Source organism: Schistocerca americana, chromosome 8, assembly GCF_021461395.2.
Source record: "Schistocerca americana isolate TAMUIC-IGC-003095 chromosome 8, iqSchAmer2.1, whole genome shotgun sequence".
Classification (NCBI taxonomy): Eukaryota; Metazoa; Arthropoda; class Insecta; order Orthoptera; family Acrididae; genus Schistocerca; species Schistocerca americana.
The window spans coordinates 51,112,262-51,139,921 of record NC_060126.1 but is presented as its reverse complement, the minus strand read 5'-3'; the positions used below and the strand labels follow the sequence as shown (position 1 = coordinate 51,139,921).

General features: G+C 45.9%; 1 protein-coding gene across 1 annotated transcript in view; it reads left to right on the top strand.

Moving 5' to 3' along the window:
- The window catches only part of LOC124545519 (T-box transcription factor TBX18-like), a 239,975-nt gene that overhangs the window by 118,199 nt on the left and 94,116 nt on the right, over positions 1-27,660 (top strand). The window contains exon 4 of the mRNA XM_047124466.1: positions 1,956-2,118. Within this exon, the coding sequence (XP_046980422.1) occupies positions 1,956-2,118 (163 nt within the window). The remainder of the gene's footprint in view (positions 1-1,955; positions 2,119-27,660) is intronic.

The following is a 27,660-nucleotide window of genomic DNA, read 5'->3' as shown; positions in this document are numbered from 1 at the left end:
CGCTGCGTCACAGACAGGAGCGCCTGCGATGGTGTACTCAATGACGAACCTACGGGCACGAATGGCAAAACGTCATTTTTTCGGATGAATCCAAGTTCTGTTTATAGCCTCATGACGGATGCATCCGTGTTTGGCGGCATCGCGGTGAACGCCCATTGGAAGCGTGTATTCGTCATCGCCATACTGGCGTATCACCCGGCGTGCTGGTGTGGTGTGCCATCTGTTACACGTCTCGGTCACCTCTTCTTCGCATTGACAGGATTTTGAAGAGTGGACGTTACATTTCAAGTGTGTTACGATCCGTGACTCTACCCTTCATTCGATCCCTGCGAAACCCTACATTTCAGCAGGATAATGCATGACCGCATTTTTCAGGTCCTGTACGGGCCATTCTGGACACAGAAAATGTTCGACTGCTGCCCTGGCCAGCACATTCTCCAGATCTCTCACTAACTGAAAACGTCTGGTCAATGGTGATCGAGCAACTGGTTCGTCACAATACGCCAGTCACTATTCTTGATGTACACTGATGTACACTGATGTCGGCTGTGGTATCGTGTTGAAGCTGCATAGGCAGCTGTACCTGTACACGCCATCCAAGCTCTGTTTGACTCAATGCCCAGGCGTATCAAGGCCGTTATTAGGGCCAGAGATGGTTGTTCTGGGTACTGATTTGTCAGGATCTATGCACTCAAATTGCGTGAAAATTTAATCAAATGTCAGTTCTAGTATAATGTATTTGTGCAATGAATAGCCGTTTATCATCTGCATTTCTTCTTGGTGTAGCAATTTTAATGGGCAGTAGTGTATATATTATTTTCACTGAAAATATTAATCCATAATTTCCCATATGTTATAAAATATTTTTAACAAAGATTGTTTAAACTTAAAAGAGTAAAAAAATTATTATTTTCTCATCCTTATGTACCGTACGCTTCATGGAAATACTCATGGAACATCCACTTTTATTTAAGAATTACGACAACCGTTAGCCCAACGCAAGCCGCCCACATGGAAAGCGGAGATTATGCTACAGAGCGACAAGGTCGTTGAGAAGAACGACCTTACATTAGGGTATTGAAAGACGGTCAGAGAATCTGCATGGTGATTTCGATATTTTTCTGAACTTCGCATACGTTGTAGTTGTGGTCTTCAGTCCTGAGACTAGTTTGATGCAGCTCTCCATGCTACTCTATCCTGTGCAAGCTTATTCATCTAACAGTACTTACTGCAACCTACATCCTTCTGAATGTGCTTAATGTATTCATCTCTTGGTCTACGATTTTTCCCGTCCATGCTGTCCTCCAATGCTAAATTTGTGATCTCTTGATGCCTCAGAACATGCCCTACCAACCGGTCCCTTCTTCTTGTCAAGTTGTGCCACAAACTCCTCTTCTCCCCTATTCTATTCAATACCTCCTCATTAGTTATGTGATCTACCCACCTTATCTTCAGCATTCTTCTGTAGCACCACATTTCGAAAGCTTCTATTCTCTTCCTGTCCAAACTGTTTATCGTCCATGTTTCTCTTCCATACATGGCTACACTCCATACAAATACTTTCAGAAACGACTTCCTGACACTTAAATCAATACTGGATGTTAACAAATTTCTCTTCTTCAGAAACGCTTTCCTTACCACTGCCAGTCTACATTTTATATCCTCTCTGCTTCGACCATCATCAGTTATTTTGCTCCCCAAATAGCAAAACTGCTTTACTACTTTAACTGTCTCATTTCCTAATCTAATTCCCTCAGCATCACCCGACTTAATTCGACTACATTCCATTATCCTCGGTTTGCTTTTGTTGATGTTCATCTTATATCCTCCTTTCAAGACGCTGTCTCTGACAGAATTACATTGTCATCGCATACTACAGACATAAGAAAATACGAAACTGCGACAGCCGCTCTCGAGACGAGGTGAAGGCGACGTGTTGTGTCGGCCTGTTGCAGCTCGCAGTGGATGGTGGCGGGCTCCGGGGACCCCCCGCTGGCGCACAACGTGTACGTGCACCCCGACTCTCCGGCCACCGGCCAGCTGTGGATGGCGCAGGGCGTCGTCGCCTTCGACAAGCTCAAGCTCACCAACAACCGCCGGCCGCTCGTCCGAGGGCAGGTCAGTCACTCAGTCACTCAGCCACTCAGCCACTCTCACAGCCGAGCGCTGCCGAGCGTCCAGCTCGTGGTAGCGAACCTGCTGACCCCGCGAGGGCGGCAGTTCTGTTCCAGAAAGAGAGACGGGAGGCGGAGGCAGCTAACAAGAGCGGAGCGCTGGCTCACACGTCTGTACGTCGATGCCCTGCTTTCACAAACAGTGAATCTACACAGACACTTTTGTTTGACTCTTATTCACTATCAAATAACATTGATTCACAATGAAATGACTCCACACTAGAGTTGGGTAGTTCGAGAACGAACAGGTGCAGAGGAACGGTTCTCCAAGATGAACGAAAGGACCGAGGAACGAATTCCAAGGAACGATCGGTTCATAGTTCACTTCGGTCACGGCGGTCTACTTATAGTTCCCGGGAACGAGGAACGATCGGTTCATAGTTCACTAGTTCACTTCGGTCGCGGCGGTCACTTCGGCAGTTCTCGTTCCAGCCTCCGTCGCGTGTTCGTCTCAGTCTCGGTCTCCCTCGGTCGCAGTCATCATTCTTCCACTACCGACTGCTCCTAGTTAGTTCAGTATCCAGTTGTTCGTTTCGTTCATCGCGCTCAACCATTTTACATGTGTTCCAAACTGTTCTTCCACTTGGGTCTGGCTATCCAGCGTCCACGACCGTTAATCAAAAAGTATTTTATAGTTACGTAAATTACGTAAAAATCACGTTGTATGTAATAGGTACGTCTTTTCAGGTAACAAAAGGGCATATCAGCTCACTTCATTATATCGATGAACAGCATAAGACATACTTATAACAAGACAAGTTTTTTTTTGTTATTCATATATTTTTTGGTTTCATCGACTTGATTTAGCAACTAACTTTCAATAATTTGCTTAATTTTTAGTGTAAGAGAATTCATATAAAACGATTTTCGTGTATCTTTCATATACAAAACATTACATTTAGGAAGGCTGTAATTATTTTTAAGTTTGGTTGTTTCCAATTTGCATTACCTGCGAGCTTGGTTTGTTTGAAAAAAAAAGTGGGTTGTGGGTCATTTTGGCTCAGTAGCAAAAGCGGTGCCTCTCCATTTGAAAAGACATAGATTGCCATAAAATCGTATTTACTTATTATCTCAAAAACATTTGTTTAGAAGGAGCTTTCATATCAAATCTTTATTACTGCTAACTTAATTATTATTATTATTGCTGCATTAACTTTAATAATGCAACATAAAAACCTAATTTTTACTAAGCGTGTGACGCAGGTATGATGAGAAAACCACACTTTATTTTATGCTTCCATAAAGTCTACTTCGCCTTGGAACTCAGAGACAACGTGAAGTATATATAGGGTCTAAACGATTATTGTTTACAACGTAGTGTAGCTATGTAGTGGAAGTCGAAACGAAGAATTTTATACAAGACGCTTGTGGCCTATTAAGTTGGGAAACAGCCACGAACAGGTTTAGAAGACTACATGTGCTATAGCCCATGCGCATCGCGTGAGATTTTCATGTTGTCTTCTCCAGCTCTCTACTCATCATCATCGATTGTTTCGCCATTGTTGCTTGCATTAGCATGTTATTTCTTCACTGCCTAATTATTACATGTTTGTCTGTTTGTTGTATCTGCTCGTAACGGGCAACACATCGTCCGTAATTGGCGAGCAGTCTGTACTCGGGGCCGGTTTTCCGTGCGCCACCTTATATTATTTCCCTGCGATCAGCCACACAACGCTACAGTTGGCTAAACGAGAGGTTCTGCGGAATCACAGAAATTACTTCTAAAAGTATGTGAGAATTCTGTAATGAATAAAAACTCTATACTCCAGCGGAGAGGCAAGTGCCCCTCTTGGTGCCCTCCATCATTCAGTCACCTACGCTACTAGTTTGCAGCTTTTCTTAAGAACCATATACCAAGCACAAATGAACGGTGAACGAGTAAAAATGAACGGTTCCCAAAATAGAACGATCAGCAGTGAACTAGTTCCCAAGGGTGAACGAGTTTGCAAATCTCTACTCCACACACTGTCTGAATAAACAGCTACTCAGTTTACTTCGATCATGATTCATTTTCGTAATAATCTACTTTTGTAAATTATCATCTTCGCTCGGAGGTTCCTTGCTAGCCTTGACTGCCAGTTCTGTCAGACAAGAGCTATAGTACGGGGTGTTTCAAAAACGACTTAAGAAAAACATTCATATAAATTTACTGAAAGAAGATATAGAGCTGTCTTTAGTGTTATTTTGTAGGGAAATACATGAAGTTTCTTTACCTTATACTAAGCATATTATATGTGGCTTCCGTTGGTTATCCTGCACACATTCCATCGGAAGCCAGTTTGTTGTCAAACTCGCTGTAGCATTGCAGGTGTAATTTGTTCAGTGGCGGCGTAAATTCTCGCTCCAAGTTCAGGTAGAGAAGCCGGCACAGGAGGTATAAACATGATATCCTTGATGAACCCCCACAAAAATAAATCGAGTAGGGTCAGGTCTGGGGGAACATGGGGGCCATGCAATTTGCGCAGCACGGCCAATCCATTGGTGTGTAAAGCGGTCACTGAGATAATCTTGGACGTCAGCCAGGTAGTGGGGTGGTGCACCAGCTCGCATGAAGTATACATTTCGTTCTTGGTCATCCTCACCTATCTGTGGTATCAAAAATTGTTGTAACATATCCAGGCACACTAACCCGTTGATGGTTGTCTCATGGAAAAAAGTGGAGCTGTACACTTTGTTCTTGCTCAATGCACAAAAAACGTTCAGTTTAGGGATATCACGAACATGTTGCAATGACTGGTGTGGGTTTTCACTGCCCCAAATCATATATTTAAGTGTGTTAACGTTGCCACTTAAGTGAAAAGTCGACACGTCCGAAAAGATGATTTGTCCAAGAAAGGTTCATCCTCGTGTAATCGATTTAACATATCCGCACAGAAGTTCTTGCGAGCAATTTTATCAGTGTCTTTTATTGCTTGTACGATCGTCAAGCCGGCAGAGGTGGCCGAGCGGTTCTAGGCGCTACAGTCTGGAGCCGCGCGACCGCTACGGTCGCAGGTTCGAATCCTGCCTCGGGCATGGATGTTTGTGATGTCCTTAGGTTAGTTAGGTTTAAGTTGTTCTAAGTTCTAGGGGACTGATGACCTCAGAAGTTAAGTCCAATAGTGCTCGGAGTCATTTGAAGCATTTTGAATGATCGTCAATCCGAACGGTTTCATATTTAAACGGTTTCTCAACACACGTCAAACAGTCGTATGCGCGATTTGCAGTTCGCGAGGTGCACGCCGGGTCGATTTCGTAGGGTTGTTAACAAAACGTTGTCACTCGCTCAGTGACGTCGTTAGATGTGCCTGGACGACCTGATGGTTTCCCATGTCTTACCGAGCACCCTGTTTCTACAAAACATTTATGCCACTCATAAACTGTGGGCCTACTAGGAGGATCTTTAGCGTACTTGCTACGGAAATTACGCCGAACTGCTGTCGCCGACTTCGATTCTTCAAACCAAAACACAAAGCTTGCACGCTCGGGTCCCGTGAAGACACCCATCTTTAACGCAACTGCCGCTAGCGCTCCTTAGGGTGCGATTCGGCACTAGCGGACTACGCGAGATAAAACTTGATGTATTTCCCTACAAATTGACACTGCAATCATCTCTGTAAGTACTATGAATTATTTTATATGAATTTTGGAATTTATAAAATCCTTTTTGAAACTCTCTGCATAGGGTGGACAGAAAAATTACCTGTGCAACAATCCTCCACCTATAGTGAGCCTTCAGAAATGTCAGTTCAGCCAGTGTATCAGTTCAGGATGGTATAAGAGCCGCACAACGACTGTACATCCATCAGAGTTTTGCGCACATTAAGACAATCCGTCCGTAGACTACATTAGTGAGTCGTCGTGTAGGATTCTTTCTACCCGTTTTGCCGAAAGGCTGTCGAAATTTATCTTCCTCAAAGAAGCAGCGCCGTCGGGTTCTCTATTCTAAGTGATAAGCGGGAAGCTGATCTATTCGGAACAACGTTCGTAGGGATGCCATTATAATATATTTATTTACTAAACACTGTAAACTGAAAAAATCGACACAATTATGCTATTAACGGAAAACTAACAATTTCCGGAGAGAGGGGTCTTACGACAGAACTAGATGGGAATGTATCCTATCGGCGACTGACGACAATGGCGCATAGTCTTTATCTCGTACTTGTGATATTTCGAAGGCGTTATTACATTTTCGTTAGGTTAAACATTACTGACTTATGATCGATTCCTAGCGTTGTAATATTGTTATGAGACAGTGCTTATGACCTATAGGCTCCTCCTGATGTCTGTATTGGAAAAAGCGACTTTAACTATCACATACAGGTATTTAGCAGGGTTAGTTGCTTCGCTCCAGAAGAACTACGCTTTCGCTACATACCATGCTGCTGACGTAACGGGCGCTCTCATGTCTACCTACAGTGCCTCACATCAGTGTCCACTGGCAACGCTATATGCTCCACAGGCTACTTCCGCCAGCACGGGAACTGAAATCTTACTTCCGACTGTGTCAGTTCTGCAGTACCGCTTTACTCGCTGAATGCGATACAAAATTATAAAACAGAAAATAAGGAAATAAAACATGGCTTCAACAGAAGAGGTACCTTATATCGGAAAATGTAAGCTATGTTGTCTATCTTACATTGCATGATCATCATTCACGCTCGGGTTGACAGTCTGAAGGTGCATGAAGTATTTTCCGGGCAAGTTTATTTTGCCTACGGTTTAATTCCTATGTTTTCTTCTGTCACAAAGCAGCATATGCGAGGGAATGGCATGTGGACAGTAACATTCCTGAAATGGACTGGTCTGCACAGAGTGATGTCCTGAACCCAATGGAACACCTTTGGAACTAGTTAAAAAGTCGACTTTGCCCCAGACCACTATATCCAAGATCACTACCTTCTCTAATATCGGCTCTTGAGATAAAATGGCTGCCATTCATCCACAGATATTCAGACAACTCACTGAAAGTGTGTCCAGCAGAGTTCAAGCCGTCATAAAAGTGAAGGATGGACACACCCTACAGGCACTACGCAAAATAATATGAATGCTTGTACTTACTTGGGAATGTTTCATTAATAAGGGGTTGGACCCCCCTCCCTTTGCCTGTAATACAGCTGCGATTCTTCTTGGAATACTGGCATATAATGATTGTATAGTCTTCAGTTGAATGTTACGCCACTCTTTGTCAGAACCTCTTCTAACCCCTGTAGTGACGAGGGAGGCGAAAATCTGCTCCGGAGTCTGCGCTCCAATACCTCCCACAAGTGTTCGATAATGTTCAAGTCCGACTACTGTGCTGGCCAGGGAAGACACTGCAGTTCAGCTGCATGTTCCTCATACCACGATTGTACTGTCCTGGCTGTCTGAATGGGTGCGTTATCGTCCTGAATATGGCATCATTGTCGGGGAACAGCATTTGACTCATGTGGTGACACTGATCACCTAAAATGTTCACATAATCGTTGGCTGTAACACGGCCTTTGAGAGTAATGATGGGACCAGGAGAGTACCATGACATGGCTGCCAACATCATCGCACTTCCATCCCCATGTTTAAACGTTGGAATCGTGCAGTCATAATTTCAGGCTTCTTTTGGCGTTTTCCAGACGTAAACCCGACCCGATGTTGGAAATAGATGACTCGTCAGAGCATATGACGTGTTTCCACTGATCAGCCGTCCAGGTTGTATGCTCCTGACACCATGTTTTACAACTCTTTGCTTTTGCTGACGTCACTAATGCTCCCAGTTAGCAGCTCGTCCATGAATATTCGCTGTATGGAGTTCTCGGCAGACAGTGTCGATAGATATGGGGCCTCGAAGACGGCTATTGAGATCTGCAGTCACTTTAGCCGCCGTAGTTTTGTGTTGTTTTGACATAATTCGTGTTAGCGTTCGACGATCTCTGTCACTTAGTTTTGATTTGCTCCCACTATTTCCTTTACACCATGATGTCTTTCCATGTTTTGTGTAGGCTGTCATGACTCGTAAAACAGTTTCTGTTGAAACATTCAATAAGTTGGCTGTCTTGGTTCTGATGCTCCAGTTAATCTGGCCCCAACAATGTGCCCTCTTTAGAACTCTGTTAGGTCTTTCATTGCATGTCGACCTCAGCCGCTAAATGCAAATACAAAGTGTGCACTACTCGTAAACAACCTGCACCTATGCCTAGTACGTACTGAACACCCACAGTCCTGCGCGACACGTACCTTACCGGCGTTGTTCGCCGTCAAACACAAGCATGCCATTACTATCACTGTTCGCATCATTTTGCCCACACCCTGTATATTAACGTCCTCTAATAGGTGTATAGCTACTTTTAATCAAATAGTGTATGAGGAAGGCAATTGTCACGCTAATCAAGTATCACTTCGGTACCTAGGGACATCCCGCACATCCATACCCGAGGCAGGATTCGAACCTGCGACCGTAGCGGTCGCGCGGTTCCAGACTGTAACGCCTAGAACCGCTCGACCACCCCGGCCGGCAATCCTGCATGAGTAGCACCTATTAGACGCAGGGGGTCCGACAGCCGATCAGTTCCATTCATTCCACCACGAAAGAGGTACACGGCTCATGTTGTCTGTAGTTAAGGCATGCCTAAACGGTCAATACCGCGGTTCGATCGCATCCGGGTTGTTACTTTGTGCCAGGAATGACTCTCAACAAGGGAAGTGTCCAGGCATCTCAGAGTGAACCAAAGAGATGTTGTTCGGACATGGGGGAGATACAGAGAGACAGTAACTGTCGATGACATGCCTCGCTCAGGCCACCCAAGGGCTACTACTGCAGTGGATGACCGCTGCCTACGAATTATGGCTCGGAGGAAGCCTGACAGCAACGCCACCATGTTGAATAATGCTTTTCGTGCAGCCACAGGACGTCGTGTTACGACTCAAACTGTGCGCAGTAGTCTGCATGATGCGCAGCTTTACTCCCGAAGTCGATGGCGAGTTTCATCTTCGCTACCATGACACCATGCGGCGCGCTACAGATGGCCCCAACGACATGCCGAATGGACCGCTCGGGATTGGCATCACGTTCTCTTCACCGATGGGTGTCACATATGCCTTCAACCAGGCAATCGTCGGAGACGTGTTTGGAGGCAACCCGGTCAGGCTGAACGCCTTAGACACAGTGTCCAGCGAGTGCAGCGAGGTGGAGGTTCCCTGTTTTTTTGGGGTGACATTATGTGAGGCCGACGTATGCCGTTCGTGTTCAAGGAAGGCGCCGTAATGGCTGTACGATACGTGAACGCCACCAGTATATTGGCGAGGCTAGAGCGGCCAGCATGTTCTCCAGGCATGAAACCTATCGAACATGCCTGGGATAGATTGAAAAGTGCTGTTTATGGACGATGTGACCCACCAAGCACTCTGAGCGGTCTACGCTGAATCGCCGTTGAGAAGTGGGACAATCTGGACCAACAGTGTCTTGATGAACTTCTGGATAGTATGCAACGACGAATACAGGCATCCACCAAAGCAAGAGGACTTGCTGCTGGGTATTAGAGGCACCGGTGTGATCAGCTGTCTGGACCACCACCTCTGAAGGACTCGCTGTATGGGGGTACAACATGCAATGTGTGGTTTTTCATGAGCAATAAAAAGGGCGGAAATGATGTTTATATTGATCTCTATTCCAATTTTCTGAACAGGTTCCTGAACTCTCGGAGCCGAGCTGATTCAAAACGTTTTTTGATGTGTGTATATGAGTAATAAAACTGTCAACTACTTACTAAAAAGATAACATGTTCATATTGTTGATGAACTATATTTCTTGCAGCTGAAAGACTTCCTCGTAGTTTCAGGCGTCAACCACAGCGCAGCCGGCTGGGGTGCCCGAGCGGTTCTAGGTGCTACATTCTGGAACCGCTACGGTCGCAAGTTCGAATCCTGCCTTGGGCATGGATGTGTGTGATGTCCTTAGGTTAGTTAGCATTAAATACACTCCTGGAAATGGAAAAAAGAACACATTGACACCGGTGTGTGAGACCCACCATACTTGCTCCGGACACTGCGAGAGGGCTGTACAAGCAATGATCACACGCACGGCACAGCGGACACACCAGGAACCGCGGTGTTGGCCGTCGAATGGCGCTAGCTGCGCAGCATTTGTGCACCGCCGCCGTCAGTGTCAGCCAGTTTGCCGTGGCATACGGAGCTCCATCGCAGTCTTTAACACTGGTAGCATGCCGCGACAGCGTGGACGTGAACCGTATGTGCAGTTGACGGACTTTGAGCAAGGGCGTATAGTGGGCATGCGGGAGGCCGGGTGGACGTACCGCCGAATTGCTCAACACGTGGGGCGTGAGGTCTCCACAGTACATCGATGTTGTCGCCAGTGGTCGGCGGAAGGTGCACGTGCCCGTCGACCTGGGACCGGACCGCAGCGACGCACGGATGCACGCCAAGACCGTAGGATCCTACGCAGTGCCGTAGGGGACCGCACCGCCACTTCCCAGCAAATTAGGGACACTGTTGCTCCTGGGGTATCGGCGAGGACCATTCGCAACCGTCTCCATGAAGCTGGGCTACGGTCCCGCACACCGTTAGGCCGTCTTCCGCTCACGCCCCAACATCGTGCAGCCCGCCTCCAGTGGTGTCGCGACAGGCGTGAATGGAGGGCCGAATGGAGACGTGTCGTCTTCAGCGATGAGAGTCGCTTCTGCCTTGGTGCCAATGATGGTCGTATGCGTGTTTGGCGCCGTGCAGGTGAGCGCCACAATCAGGACTGCATACGACCGAGGCACACAGGGCCAACACCCGGCATCATGGTGTGGGGAGCGATCTCCTACACTGGCCGTACACCACTGGTGATCGTCGAGGGGACACTGAATAGTGCACGGTACATCCAAACCGCCATCGAACCCATCGTTCTACCATTCCTAGACCGGCAAGGGAACTTGCTGTTCCAACAGGACAATGCACGTCCGCATGTATCCCGTGCCACCCAACGTGCTCTAGAAGGTGTAAGTCAACTACCCTGGCCAGCAAGATCTCCGGATCTGTCCCCCATTGAGCATGTTTGGGACTGGATGAAGCGTCGTCTCACGCGGTCTGCACGTCCAGCACGAACGCTGGTCCAACTGAGGCGCCAGGTGGAAATGGCATGGCAAGCCGTTCCACAGGACTACATCCAGCATCTCTACGATCGTCTCCATGGGAGAATAGCAGCCTGCATTGCTGCGAAAGGTGGATATACACTGTACTAGTGCCGACATTGTGCATGCTCTGTTGCCTGTGTCTATGTGCCTGTGGTTCTGTCAGTGTGATCATGTGATGTATCTGACCCCAGGAATGTGTCAATAAAGTTTCCCCTTCCTGGAACAATGAATTCACGGTGTTCTTATTTCAATTTCCAGGAGTGTAGTTAAGTCCCATAGTGCTCAGAGCCATTTGAACCACAGCGCGCAGTGCGAGCTCAAAGTTGATTCAGGAGCAAGTCAATACTGAACATAACGAACAACCGGGCTAAGTAGTTGTTAATATACAGAAGAAGGGATATAATATCGTGGCAGTGTTCAGTCCTCCGAAGTAGGACACTTCGCAACAATATGGACCCTGCAGCGCGATTGGTAAGAGACAAGAAAAGGATGAAAACAGTGCAAGAAGGTTTATTTTATTCGTGGAATATCTAGATGTTTACAACAGATCTGAGGAGTCTAGTAACGGGACCTGGACTTGATTGTCTCAGTAAAAATTTCCGTTTTTTGTGTATCTATAAAATACTTTTAGAAACAAGACTAGTAATTAGAAGTGTATTCTTCGCTTTCTTTACCAGACTATCGGTGTCTAGATCACAATACAAGTACTTCTTGATAATCGCACAGAGAATAGTGCTTAGAAGGCAACGCTCTGTTTTGATATCTAAAAAGAGGACACAGAAGGCAGTGTTAACGGCGTAGTGCCCGGTTCACATTGATTAGGGAAAAAGCACAAAGTACATCAATAAGTTGCGAAAACTTTAGATTAATTAATACACACACAGAAGCTTTTGTTGCCACAGTGGTGGTGCATAAAAATATAGTAAGAGCTGCAAGACACCACTGGGCTAGGCTTAAACATATAAGGTGCCTTTGATCTGGATCGATTGAAACTGTTGTATGCACAGATCGCCTACCTCTCCCCCGCCCCCCCCCCCCCCTACGACTCAGAAGTATTTAATGAATTGTGCGCAAAGGAAACGGAAGGAGGAGAGGTTTCGCTAACAAGTGAGTCGAGAGTGTGGTTCTTTCTCAGGATAATAGTACTCATGGGGAACAAGGGGCTGCAATCTATAAATACCGAAATCTAAACGCGGCAGCTGAGACTATAATTTATTACAAAGTATTCCATAGGACGAACAGTACGTAAATAAACAATGTAATAATTAGCTCTCTTCCACATTGAAGATGATTAGAAATCATATCCTTCGTGTAGTTACACAGTAGTCAGGATATGAGCGGCAAAGCCCGCTACGACGGACCGAACAGTCTGGTAACCAACTTACGATGTCAGTCAAATTAGGTACACGGTTATCTTCAGACTTGATGACTGCGTCGTTCAGGTGGTCAAAAAAATATTTTTCAGACACACCGGCGCTCGGGATTGACACGAAAACTCCTTTACACCGCATGTCTACTAGCAGGTGCAAGAGCAGCGGCGTAGACCGCCTACAAGCGCCTAGGTCTCTCGCCACAGTTTCTCTCCTTACAGGTACATTACCAAAGTGCTCAGAAAGTACTGTTGGCTGGCACTGAGGGCGTTGCCGAAGTGAAAGTACTGAGAGGCGCTTTGCGTAAAAACCAAACGTACCCTTTGCTGATTCGGTTTAAGTTCAAATTTCGTCGAATGGTTTTGAACGGTCCCCAGTGGTTGCACCGTATACAGCAGAGCACAAACGGTAGTCGCATTACAGTCCAAAGGGCTGCGATTATGTGTAATGGGTTTTCATACACACGTCGTCCTTAGAGTACGGTCGAAGCACTCGGAAGGAGCGTTGTCACCCATGTCGAACGTTGCCCAGAACCTCGTCCTGTTGCTTATCGCACCGCTAAACGTGTGGGAATCAAGCCGAAGGAAAGGGCTACTTTCATTGACTGCCTCTACACCACCACCTTACCCGTTATTGTGACGATTCTGAGCTGCGGTGTGCCTGAGATGTTTTCCTCGAGCACCCATAAAAAAACACTTTATTTCAACTTAGGATGTTGCAGTTCTGAGCTACATCAAAGTTGCGTTGAAAGAAGGGGTCAAACGTGGGTAAGAAGGGGAGTGACGATCCTCCCTTCTTGTGGTACGTCCGTGGTGGCGTTGGGCAGAACTGTGGTGGAATTTGGCGCCAGCATGACATTTACTTCTGACCTGGGGCTTTTTTCTTTCGCATGTGTCGACACTTTACCGTTTGAAGCGTCCCCGAGCAGGGCGAAACGGTTTTGCGCCAATACAGAACAATACGACACTGCAGTGCGTGAATGGCCGAAGGAACAGGCACTGCGGCGACTACAGCCGTGATGAAATACATGAAGTGCATTCGCAATTGCGAATGTGGACAACCATCAACTGTATAATGGAATGACGACAATGTAAATTCGTGCGGGACCGGGCGGGACACGAACCCGGATTCCCCGCCTAACACGGGCGGTCGCCTTACCATTTGGCTACCCGAGCACGACTCACGGCTAGCCCAATTTTCCACCTGTCGTCAAACATTTGTCTTCAACCTGTACTCGTACATCCACTATGTATGTTCCCGTAGAGAGGAGACATTTTACTTGTATGTCGCTTTCCCGGTGAGGGCGGATAAGTACGATATTGGATTGCCTGTGTTATTCCCAACTGCTTGCTGTCCGAAGGACCATCGCACCGTATTCCTGAACAATATAGGCACTGCAGTATCGTATTTATCCACCGACACCGGGCAAGTTACTTTCAAGTAAAAGGTCTCACCTATACGGGTACGGTAATATACAGGGTGGTCCATTGATAGTGACCGGGCCAAATATCTCACGAAATAAGCACCAAACGAAAAAACTACAAAGAACGAAACTCGTCTAGCTTGAGGGGAGAAACTAGATGGCGCAATGGTTGGCCCGCTAGATGGCGCTGCCATAGGTCAAACGGATATCAACTGCGTCTTTTTAGTAGGAACCCCCATTTTTTTATTGCATATTCGTGTAGTACGTAAGGAAGTATGAATGTTTTAGTTGGACCACTTTTTTCGCTTTGTGATAGATGGTGCTGTAATAGTCACTAACGTTTAAGTACGTGGTATCACGCAACATTCCGCCAGTGCGAACGGTATTTACTTTGTGACACATTACCCGTGTTAAAATGGACCGTTTACCAGTTGCGGAAAAGGTCGATATCGTGTTGATGTATGGCTATTGTGATCAAAATACCCAACGGGCGTGTGCTAGTGTGGTATGTATGCTGGCCGGCCGGTGTGGCCGTGCGGTTCTAGGGGCTTCAGTCTGGAACCGCGTGACCGCTACGGTCGCAGGTTCGAATCCTGCCTCGGGCATGGATGTGTGTGATGTCCTTAGGTTATTTAGGTTTAAATAGTTCTAAGTTCTAGGCGACTCCACGTCTCGGACGCATGTCGGTGAGACCAGTATTGTGCTGTGACGGATATTCACTCGGCCTTCCATGGGACCTGTAGTAATGGAAGGAACCGTGGTAGCTGTGGACTATGTCAACAACTTCATTGTGAACGACCTGTTTGGTGTTTCCCCCGACTGTGATGGTATGTTCCAGTCACATGGTTAGAACAGTAGTTTGAGTAGCATGATGGTGAACTCACTTTGATGTCCTGGCCACAAAATTCAAGTTATCGTAACCTCACACTTCTGTCACTCTCTCGGACACCAGCTCCGCCCTCACAAGCCAGCTGCACGTAATTTACTAGAGTTGTGTGACCTGTGCGTAGACGTCTCTTACCACATACCTCTGGAAAGCTACCGAGGTATTCTAAATCCATGCCACGCAGCACCGCTCCCGTAACGCGTTCTGAATGTTGACAAACATGCTATTAAGAAGGTGGTTACATTTTTTTTTATCTCATCAATGTACTTTGCACATCCTTTTGCGATAGCCTCTGGCGAAGTCGCATGTAATGTATGTACTAAGCGACCTGTTCTGCGGCTGTCCTATAGCGTCCAGATCAGTCCATCGCTCATACTAATTCACATCTGAGATACGATCTTTCAAGGGAATTTTCAAAAGTATACGTGTACCGTTCTAATGGAAGGAATGGCTTATTAACAGAGAAAGATCGCATTATACATCCACTATACTGGCAAGCAACAACACAACTTGAGTGCACTTGTAGTAGCATAGTAGAGATCTTTGAGTAACTGCAAGAGTGAAATATATTTTTAAATAGCGACTTTCATTACTAAATGCAAATCGGGGCTTTACTCTTGGTTAATTTAGTAGGGATACATGTTTTGGTCAATAGACCTTCACGTTCAGATTTACAATATCAATCTTTAGTGGTAACTCAGGAAAATCGGAAAAAAGTAAGTAAACTGTTTATTATCTCAAAAGTAATCGCCGCAAGTATTAATACATTTATCGCACTGAGGGACGAGACGGTCAGTGCCTTTATGGAAAAATATTTTACTGAACCATGATTGTACCAAAGCGTGCGCCTCTTTGGCGGAGGCAAACCGACGGTCACGAATGTCTTTCTTCAGCGCTCCAAATATGTGGAAATCGCATGGGGAGGAGGAATCGGGCTGTGTGGCGGATGTGCAAGGGTTTCGGAGCGACACTTCTTCAGCACAATCGAAATAACATTAACAACATGTGAACGGGAATTGTGGTGTAACAAAACGATGCCGTCCGTCAACAATCCTGGGCATTTGAAGTTGATGCTGCGCTTCAATTTTCGTAAAGTGTCCACGTACCGCTGTGCGTTAATAGTGGCGCCATGTTCAAAAATTATGAATAGCAGGCCCTTGCAGTCAAAGAAAACCTCATCATGAATTTTCAAGGAGCTGACGTGCCTACGCTGCAGAAGTTTCGCTGAGAAGTCCATACATATCCTCCATATAGTCCCGATCTCTCCCCATGCAATTTACATATTATGGAAGCGCGGAAGAATGGCGTTTGTGCCCTCGATTTGATCCGGAGGAAGACGTCCACGCCTGTGTACAATAATAATTCCTTAGGCAACCGTAATCTTTTGTTCACGAAGGCATTGACCATCTTGCCACACAGTGCAATAAATGTTGTAACAGTCATGGCGATTACTCTTGAAATAATAAATCCTTTACTTACTCTTTTCCTTCAGTTTAATTTTCATTCGACTGCCCTTTACATACACAACTGGCCATTAAAATTGCTACACCAAGAAGAAATGCAGATGATAAACAGATACTCATTGGACAAGTATATTATACTAGAACTGACATGTGATTACATTTTCACGCAATTTTGGTGCATAGATCCTGACAAATCAGTACCCAGAACAACAGCCTCTGCCCGTAGTAACGGCCTTGATACGCCTGGGCATTGAGTCAAACTGAGCTTGGATGGCGTGTAAAGGTGCAGCTGCCCATGCAGCTTCAACACGATACAACAGTTCATCAAGAGTAGTGACTGGCGTATTGTGACGAGCCAGTTGCTCAGCCACCTTTGACCAGACGTTTTCAATTGGTGAGAGATCTGGAGAATGAGCTGGCCAGGGCAGCAGTGGAACATTTTCTGTATGCAGAAAGGCCCGTACAGGACCTGCAACATGCGGTCGTGCATTATCCTGCTGAAACGTAGGGTTTCGCAGGGATCGAACGAAGGGTAGAGCCACGGGTCGTAACACATCTGAAATGTAACGTCCACTGTTCAAAGTGCCGTCAATGCGAACAAGAGGTGACCGAGACGTGTAACCAATGGGATCCCATACCATCACGCCGGGTGATACGCCATTATGGCGATGACGAATACACGCTTCCAATGTGCGTTCACCGCGATGTCGCCAAACACGGATGCGACCATCATGATGCTGTAAACAGAACCTGGATTCATCCAAAAAAATGACGTTATGCCATTCGTGCACCCACGTTCGCCGTTGAGTACACCGTCCCAGGCGCTCCTGTCTGTGATGCAGCGTCAAGGGTAACCGCAGCCATGGTCTCCGAGCTGATAGTCCATGCTGCTGCAGTCGTCGTCGAACTGTTCATGCAGTTGGTTGTTGCCTTGCAAACGTTCCAATCTGTTGACTCAGGGATCGAGACGTGGCTGCACGATTCGGATAAGATGCCTGTCATCTCGAGTGCTAGTGATACGAGGCCGTTGGGATCCAGCACGGCGTTCCGTTTTACCCTCCTGAACCCACCGATTTCCTGCCGGCCGGTGTGACCGAGCGGTTCTATGCGCTTCCGTCTGGAACCGCCCGACCGCTACGGTCGCAGGTTCGAATCCTGCCTCGGGCTTGAATGTGAGTGATGTTCTTAGTTAGGTTTAAGTAGTTCTAAGTTCTAGGGGATTGATGAGCTCAGATGTTAAGTCCCATAGTGCACAGAGCCATTTGAACCACCGATTCCATATTCTGCTTTAACAGTCATTGGATCTCGACCAACGCGTGCAGCAATCTCGGCTTTGGTCGGCACGCCTGTGATGAAGTGTAGAATGGCTGAGATATTACGCTGGCGGCAGGTGGAAACCGCTCAAAGCTATCACGAACAAGTTGTAGCGGAAATGTTAACACGAAGATAACTGGCCGCGTGTTGACAGAATCGCCGCTCTCCGACGCCCCCTTCCCGGGCGGGCGGTCACGGAAACAGCCCAGACACTCCACCCACCGCTGACAGCACAGCATTGTTACCGCAGCAGTGTTTCAAGATATCGCTAGAGATCGAATTAAGGCGGCCAGAAATCTCGGTGCTCGCCTGCAGCCAGGAGAAGCTCAAGCAGGGTTACAGGGAACGACTGACCCGTTCTGCAGTGCAGTCACTGTGACCATTACAGCCACATGTATCACAAAGCGAAAAATGTGGTCCAGCTAAAACATTCGTATGTCTTTACGTACTACACAAATGTGTTATAAAAATGGGGGTTCCTATATAAAAAAGAAACACATTTGATATCCGTTTGACCTATGGCAGTGCCATCTAGCGGGCCAAACATAGCGCCATCTGGTTTCCTCCTTCAAGCTAGACGAGTTTGGTTCTTTGTAGTTTTTTCGTTTAATGCTTATTTCGTGAGATATTTGGCCCGGTCACTGTCAATGGACCCCCTGTATGTAGCCATCGTATCGGTAGGTTTGCTAAGTTATCGCTGTATTTGAAACCCTCGCCACATTTTTTTGTAGTAATTAAAGAGTTCTAAAGAGTTTTGATGGATGGTCTACTTGGAGAGGCCGGCCGGGGTGGCCGAGTTGTTCTAGGCGCTATAGGCTGGAACCGCGCGACCGCTACGGTCGCAGGTTCGAATCCTGCCTTCTGCGTGGATGTGTGTGATGTCCTTAGGTTAGTTAGGTTTAAGTAGTTCTAAGTTCTACGGGACTGATGACCTCAGAAGTTACGTCCCATAGTGCTCAGAGCCATTTGAACCATTTTTCTACTTGGAGAGTGCACCTCGCTGATGTGACGTCGGTTACCGCAGCCGGGGTGCGGCGGTGGCGCCGAGGCGCCGGCCCGAATATTGGTGTCGAGGCGTCGACGTCTGCCACGCTTCCGCTTCCGCGCCGCCGCTCCTGCCCGGTCTGCCCATCTATATGTAAATACGAGAGGCGCCGGCCGCTCAGCTCGCCCGCTGCTGGTAAATTCCGGGGCGGATCGGCTCTAACGAGACGGGGCGCCCCCATTGTCTGCACGGCGCGCAGTGCTAGATGTAGCAGTTAGGCCGGCACAATGAGGCGGCAGCCCGGCCACGCCCGCACAGCCACTGGCCAGGGAGGTTCCGCCGTGACAAGCAGCGGCGGTGAACCCCTCCCCCCCCCCCTTTCTCTCCGAGGCGCCGGGGCCGGAATCCCCTCCCTCTCGGCGAAGTGCGGCGTGCGAAAGAAATGACGCGACGTGCTGCTTCGCAGATGTAATCGGAAGCGTTCGTAGACAACCCAGGATGAATTCTCTGCATTCGTAAACAAGAATGTCAGTCTAAACAGCGTTCGCCAGCCTAGCTATGACCCTCAGCACGGCCTCCAACTACTGACAAGAAGACAAGAAGAAGGGAAAGGAGGGATAGGATGATAGGACATTTGTTAAGACTTGAGTGGCCGAGAATACAGCTCGCTAGCCGTACCCCACCCACTACGAGTGTCGTAGCTCTCTGCCGGCCTGCACGCTTCCCCCACTACCGCGCCACACTGTCTTACTGTGAGGAAGGGATAGAGGGGGAAACTGCGAATGAGTCACATTTAAATGGCAACATAGTCATACTTTCCAAAAACAGACATAATGTCTAATGGGATAGCAGCAATCAATGAATTTTACAATGTTACTTATACTCCGTCTTGCAAAATTTTTATTCATATGACCGGTTTCGCCGCGCGGGATTGGCCGACCGGTCTCAGGCGCTGCAGTCATGGACTGTGAGGCTGGTCCCGGTGGAGGTTCGAGTCCTCCCTCGGGCAAGGGTGCGTGTGTTTGTCCTTAGGATAATTTAGGTTAAGTAGTGTGTAAGCTTAGGGACTGATGAGCTTAGCAGTGAAGTCCCATAAGATTTCACACACATTTGAATATTTTTGACCGGTTTCGGTTCATCGAGAACCATCTTCAGATCTGATATTTCGGTTGCATGTGACGCAGCATGTGAGAGTTTCTGGATTTGAACGGGTTACTCCTATAAGCGAAATATCAGATCTGAAGATGGTTCTACATGAACCGAAACCGGTCATATGAATAACAATTTTGCAATCAAGACGGATTATAGGTAACATAGTCATACTACATCCACTTGGTTTTACGTTTCACATTTCTCAACAACATAGATCAGAAGAAAGACACAAATTTTCAGTATTATTTATATTTGGCGCGCTGAAGACATACACTATTAATCGAGCACAACTATCAGCATCTACATCTACACTTACATGATTACTCTGCTATTCACAATTAACTGCCTGACAGAGCGTTCAGTGAACCACCTTCAAGCAGTCTCTCTACCGTTCCACTCTCGAACGGCGCGCGGGAAAAACGAGCACTTAAATTATTCAGTGCGAGCCCTGATTTCTCTTATTTTATCGTGATGATCATTTTTCCCTATGTAGGTGGGCGCCAACAGAATGTTTTTGCAATCGAAGGAGAAAACTGGTGATTGAAATTTCATGAGAAGATCCCGCCGCAACGAAAAACGCCTTTGTTTTAATGATTGCCACTCCGATTCACGTATCCTGTCTGTGGCACTATCTCCCGTATTTTGCGATAATACATAACGAGCTGCCCTTCTTTGAACTTTTTCGATGTCATCCGTCAGTCCCACCTGATGTGGATCCCACATCGCACAGCAATACTCCAGAAGGGGGCAAACAATTGGGTTGTAATCAGTCTCTTTAGTAGACCTGTTGCACCTTCTAAATATTCTGCCAATGAATCGCAGTCTTTGGTTTGCTCTACCAACAACATTATCTATGTGATCGTTCCAATTTAAGTTATTTGTAATTGTAATCCCTAAGTATTCAGCTGAATTTACAGCCTTCATTTTGTGTGACTTATCGCGTAATCGAAATTTAGCGCATTTCTTTTAGTACTCATGTAAATAACTTCACACTTTTCATTATTCAGGGTCAATTGCCACTTTTCGCACCATACAGATATCTTATCCATATCATTCTGCAAGTCGTTTTGAACATCTGATGACTTTACAAGACGGTAAATGACAGCATCATCTGCAAATAATCTAAGAGGGCTACTCAGATTGTCTCCTAGGTCGTTACTATAGATCAGGAACAATAAAGGGCCTATAAAACTTCCTTGGGGAACGCCGGATATTACTTCTGTTTTACTCGATGACTTTCCGTCTATTACTACGAACTGTGACCTTTCTGACAGGAAATCACGAATCCAATCGCACAACTGAGGCGATATTCCACAGGCACGCAGTTTGTTTAGAAGACGCTTGTGAGGAATGGTGTCGAAAGCCTCCTGGAAATCTAAAAATATGGAATCAATTTGACATCCCCTGTCGATAGCACTTATTACTTCATGAGTATAAAGAGCTAGCTGTGTTTCACAAGAACGACATTTTCTGAATCCCTGCCGATTATGGGTCAATAAATCGTTTTCTTCAAGGTACTTCATAATGGTAGAATATAGTATATGTTCCAAAACCCCACTGCAAATCGACGTTAGTGATATGGACCTGTAATTCAACGGATTACTCCTCCTTCCCTTTTTGGGTATTGGTGTGATTTGAGCAATTTTCCAGTCTTTAGGTACGGAACTTTCTGTGAGCGAGCGGTTGTATATGATTGCCAAATATGGAGCTATTGCATCAGCATACTCTGAAAGGAACCGAACTGGTATACAATCTGGACCGGAGGCCTTGCCTTTATTAAGTCATTTAAGCTGCTTTGCTACACTGAGGATATCTACTTCTATGTTTCTAATCTTGGCAGTTGTTCTTGATTGGAATTCGGGAATATTTACTTCGTCTTCTTTGGTAAATGAGTTTCGAAAAACGGTGTTTAATAATACTGCTTTAGTGGCACTGTCATCAGTGACATCATCGTTGTTATCGCTCAGTGAAGGTATTGACTGCGTCTTTCCATTGGCGTGCTTTATATATGACCAGAATCTCTTTGGGTTTTCTGTCAAATTTGGGGACAGAGTTTCGTTGTGGAAATTATCAAAAGCATCTCGCATTGAAGCACGAGCTGTATTTCGAACTTCTGAAAAACTTTGCCAATTTGGGGATTTTTCGTTCTTTTGAATTTGGTGCGCTTTTTTCGTTGCTTGTCCAACAGCGATCTCACCCGTTTTGTGTACCACGGAGGATCAGTACCACCAAAAATGACTCTAAGCACTATGGGACTTGACATCTGAGATCATCAGTCCCCTAGACTACTTAAACCTAACTAACCTAAGGACATCACACACATCCAGGCCCGAGGGAGGATTCGAACCTGCGACCGTAGCAGCCGCTCTGTTCGGGACTGAAGCGCCTAGAATCGCTCGGTCACAGCAGCCGGCTCAGTACCATCACTTATTAATTTATGTGGTATATATCTCTCAATTGACGTCGATACTATCTCTTTGAAATCATTTCAGCTGTTTTCTACGCTTACGTGATCAGATCGGAAGAAGTGGAGACTGTCTCTTAAAAAGACGTTAAGAGCATTTTTATCACATTTTTTAAGTAGATGGCGTTTCTTTTTGATTGTTGTGAGTGTTAAGGTATTCAGCCTAGCAGCAACTGCCTTGTGGTCGCTAATCCCTGTATTCGACATGATACTCCCTATTTGTTCAGGATTATTTGTTGCTAAGATTTCAAGTATGCTTTCGCAGCCATTTACGCTTCGAGTGAGCTCATGAACTAATTGTTCAAAATAATTTTGTGAGAAAGCATTCAGTACAATTTCGGATGACGTTTTATGCCTGCTGCCGGCTTTAAACGTATAATTTTTCCAGCATTTCGAGGGTAGATTGAAGTCACCACCGACTATAATAGATGAGTGGGGAACCTATTTGAAATGAGACTCAAGTTTTCTTTGAACTGTTCAGCGACTATGTCTTCTGAATCCGGGGGGTCGGTAAAACGATCCAATTAATAGTTTAGTCCGATTGTCAAGTATAAGCTCCACCCATACTGCTTCGCAAGAACTCTCTGCTTCAATTTCACTACAAGGCAAACTACGTCTGACAGCAATAAATACTCCACCACCAACTGTATTTAATCTATCCTTTCTGAACACTGTTAGATCGTTTCACATGCAGGCACAGAGACAATTTCACACTTTTGCATTCAGGTTGCCACATAGTTGTCACTTAGTCAGTTTTGTAGTTGAAAAAACGTCTTTCATACACAAATGTTGTTCAATATGCTGTAACACTTCTGCAACCTTACAGTGGAGACGTGGAAATTCCATGTGAGGAAAGCAAAGTAGACGTTCTGAACGGTTTTAAAGTTAAAGCAGTTTGTCTTTAAAACGAGAATTAGCTTGCAGGTCAGTCAGTTACATCTGTACGAGCACAGAGGAACTTTATACTGAAATGGCAAAAAGTCTCGAAAACAGATTAAAAATAGATGAAGAGACTCAGTGTCCTCAAAATGTTTAGGAAACTGTCCTGGTAAGTATTTCAGGGGCACGATGAATTCTCAGACGTGTTTTCCTTAATGCTAGTGAGCTTAGGGAACTGGACAGTGTTTGTCAGAATGTGTCCCATCTACAATGTGATTTTCTTTTCAAATGCATTCTCATCAAGAAGTTGTCTCTCACCTTGCAACGTCTTACTGTAACTAGAGTGCAATCAAGTCCACTCAAAGTTCGAGGTCTGCAATCGATTCCAGATGCTCTAATTTTTGTTCCTCTACTTCTTTTTCCTTAATAAAGTCAGCAGGTGGGAGTTTTAAATCGAAAAAGCTTTTCAGGCATGGCCTTTGAGCTAACGAACGTACTTTCCAGTAACATTTAAACTCTCTGTACTCTTCGGTCAGTTCCATTAACAGCGTTGCAACCGATAGTGGAATAATGCGTGCGACTTCAGACATTATAGTCTTCATATCATCAGTTTCTTCAAGAGCTCCATGCCTGCAGATTTAGAGCAAACTGTTTTTTGGTGTACTGAACAATTAATCTTGTCTGTTGATTGTTGTAATTTTTTGGTCTTTCATTGTCAACTAAGGCTTTAAATTCTCTCTGCATGGTACTGTAATGACATTGCATAGCAAATCTGCAGTACCTGTCGCTTATGCGTCTGCATAATATATTGTATATAGATAATTCTTATCCGTCTCTTGTGTCATTACCATTCATTTTTAAAGGCATGTGGCAATAGATCACTGGCCTACCTCTTTCCTTCATACTACAAACAAGTAGCGATGGGTAAACAGAACTGACACCAGGATTCTGCCGAATTGAAGAGTGCTGTATCAACCGCAAAGCAGCACACTGCAGTGCTCAATGAAATATCGTGTTGTCCCGGGTACCTCTGGTGGGGACCGAGCGAAACAGAGACATGCCAAGTCTCGGCTCCCATATGGCCCGCACACACTCCACATGTCAAGTCTTGCACGTCATGACCAGCCCTGCTCTAAAGTAATGTCTGGATATGAAATGGAATGAGCGCATACCCTCAGTCGTGCGTAAAGTAGGTGGTAGACTTCGGTTTACTGGTAGAATACTAGGGAAATTCAGTCAGTCTATAAAGGAGACTGGTCACAAATCACTCTCGCAATCCATCCTGTAATAATGCTCAAGTGTGTGGCAGCTATACCAAGCAGGAAAAATAGGGGATGTATACAGAATGGCAGCACCAATGGCAACAGGTTTTTCGATCCGTGGGCGAGTATCACAGGGGGGGGGGGGGGGGGGGGGGGTGTTAGTTTCAGTAGTGTGTAAGACTAGGGGCCGATGACCTCAGCAGTTTGGTCCCTTAGAAATTCACACACATTTGAACATTTGATACAATAATATTTCTTATATTAAACCCTTCCATGGTCTTGCACGTACATAAAATAAAATCATTGACTTAGTTGCATATCTCGTAGGACTTTGTCCGCATGATTCTCAAATACCACTATGCACTGTAAAAGATTTCCATCAGATTCTTCTTCCTTATCAACCAACGTATTTCCTTGTTGTCCCAAAAGACTGTTGCCATGACGTTATTTGTGGATGAAGCTGTTCTGATGTTCTAGGACTGTAGGCATGATAACTTGTATCCTACTAAGGATTCTTTGCCTACCATCCTGCGTCACAAGACACACTGACACTTAATTCGTTGTATATGTACGGCCTATGAATGACACTCTGCCGTGAAAGTAAATCAACTGCATCAGACACCCCACGAATTTGTTGTTACCTTGGCATTCATCGACAACATCTCTTTCGGTAGTGAAGTTGCTCATCAACAGTACCGTCTATTTTTTCGTCACACAGTAGCGGTCTGTCGATTCATGCGTATGTATTAGACATAATCGTGGAATCAGGTTTTCACAGTTATTTTGTATGAATGACGTACGTTTTCATACTTTCATACGAAAAAAGGTTGTCTGGTTTCCGGTGACCAACGTGTCTCTTTTTGTCTGAGAATAGTTCGACCGATTTTGGTTAAGTCTCCCAACTTCGATGCCAACAGGCTTCATCTACATCTACATATATACTCCGCTAGCCACCAAGCGGTGTGTGGCGGAGGGCACAATTCGCGCCAAAGTCATATTCCCCCCCTTTTCTGTTTCACTCGCGGATCGCGCGAGGAATAAACGACTATCTGAACGCATCAGTACGAGCTCTCATTTCCCTTATCTCTGAATGATGATAATTACGCGATGTGAAAGTTGGTGGTGATATTATATGTTCTACATCCTCGGTGAAGATTGGATTTCGGAATTTAGTGAGCAGCCCCTTCTGTTTAGCGCGTCGTCCATCTGCAAGTGTGTCCCACTTCAAACTTTCTATGAGATTTGTAACGCTCTCTCGATGGCTAAATGTACCACTCACGAATCTTGCCGCTCTTCTTTGGATCTTCTCAATTTCTTGAATCAGACCCAACTGGTAAGGGTCCCATACAGACGAACAATACTCTAAGACTGGACGAACTAACGTATTGTAAGCTATTTCCTTTGTTGAAGGACTGCATCGCTTGAGGGTTCTACCGATAAACCGCAATCTAGAGTTCGCCTTAACCGTTACTTGTGTAATCAGATCATTCCATTTGAGATCATTTCGAATAGTCACACCCAGATACTTCACTGATGTTACTGCTTCCAAAGACTGATCATTTATTTTGTACTCATACATTAATGGGGATTTTCGCCTCGTTATACGCTGTAGGTTACACTTACTAATATTGAGAGATAACTACCAGTCATTACACCACGTATTTATTTTCTGCCAATCCTCATTGATTTCTTCACAACTTTCGTGTGATACTACTTTCCAGTAGACTACAGCATCATCGACAAACAGTCTAAGGCCGCTGTCAATACCACCAACCAGATCGTTCATGTAAATCGTAAAAAGCAGAGGACCTATTACGCTGCCCTGGGGCACACCTGAAGTTACTCTTGTTTCCGTTGAAGTTACCCCGTTCAGGACGACATACTGCTCCCTGTCTGTTAGAAAACTTTCTATCCAACCGCATATGTCACTGGATAGACCGTAAGCGCGCACTTTTTGTAGCAAGCGACAGTGCGGAACTGAGTCGAACGACTTTTGAAAGTCGAGAAATATGGCATCAACCTGGGAGCCGGTATCTAGCGCCTGTTGTATATCATGCACAAAGAGGGCCAGCTGTGTCTCGCATGACCGCTGATTCCTAAAACCATGCTGGTTTCTGCAGATGAGCTTCTCAGAGTCTAGAAAGGTCATTATGTCTGAACACAAAATATATTCCATGATTCTACAACAAATCAGTGAAATTGGCTGGTAATTATGTGCATCCGATTTTCTACCCTTTTTATAGATTGCTATGACCTGGCCCTTCTTCCAGTCCCGTGGAACTTCCCGCCGTTTCAATGATCTCTGATATATGACAGATAAGAATGGTGCTATATGTGTAGCATAGTCAACGTAAAATCTTACGGGGATACCGTCTACTTCTTGTAGAGATACGTAATTAGTGTTTAGCTTTCATTCCCGAGAAAGGTCTGCGTGTTGAGGTGCACTCAGTGTTAGCGCCATCAGGCTGCAGAACAGCTTTCCGTCCAGCCCTTCTCCGCTACCCAGTTGCTGCTGAAGGATGCCCGAAATATGAGCTGAGGGAGGGATTCCAGCGGTCGGGCCGAGCACCTGCCTGTCCGTAATTTCCGAGTCGATGCAGTCCGCTTCCGATCGATTTGTGGCCATATGGCCGGCAGCGTGGCCACGAATTAATTGCCAATAAGAGATAAGTAGTCGGGATGGGTCACGGTCGGGCGCGCCGCGTGCGCCACGCCGGGGAACCCCCGCCGTTACGGGACTCCAGATAGCCGCAGGGCTGCCAACGACTCGGCACGGAACGCAGCCGGGCGGGAACGAACTCGAGGCTGGAGAACGGGAACATGGGCGGATGCAACAGTGCACAGAATGTTTCAATCTCCCCCCCCCTCCCCCCTCCCAACCGAATCAGTGGTAATGGGGCGGCTCTTCAAGAAACGAGCAGCCGGGCCGACCTAAGTGATTAGAAATGCATAGGTTACTAATTTACACGAAATACTGGTCTGACAAGCATAGTCGAAGACATTTCCAAGGTTCTGGAGGACAAGGGTGGATGAGAGCGAATTATTGTTTGTTGAGAGGTTATATAGCGAGATATCTGGAATAGAACTCACACTGGGTGTAGTGAAGAGGAGTGTTGACGAGATCAGTGCTGAAAATGGATGTCAGGCTGAATTACCGATAGCAAGAGATTTCCTTCGTGGCATCTAGAGCTGAAGGAAT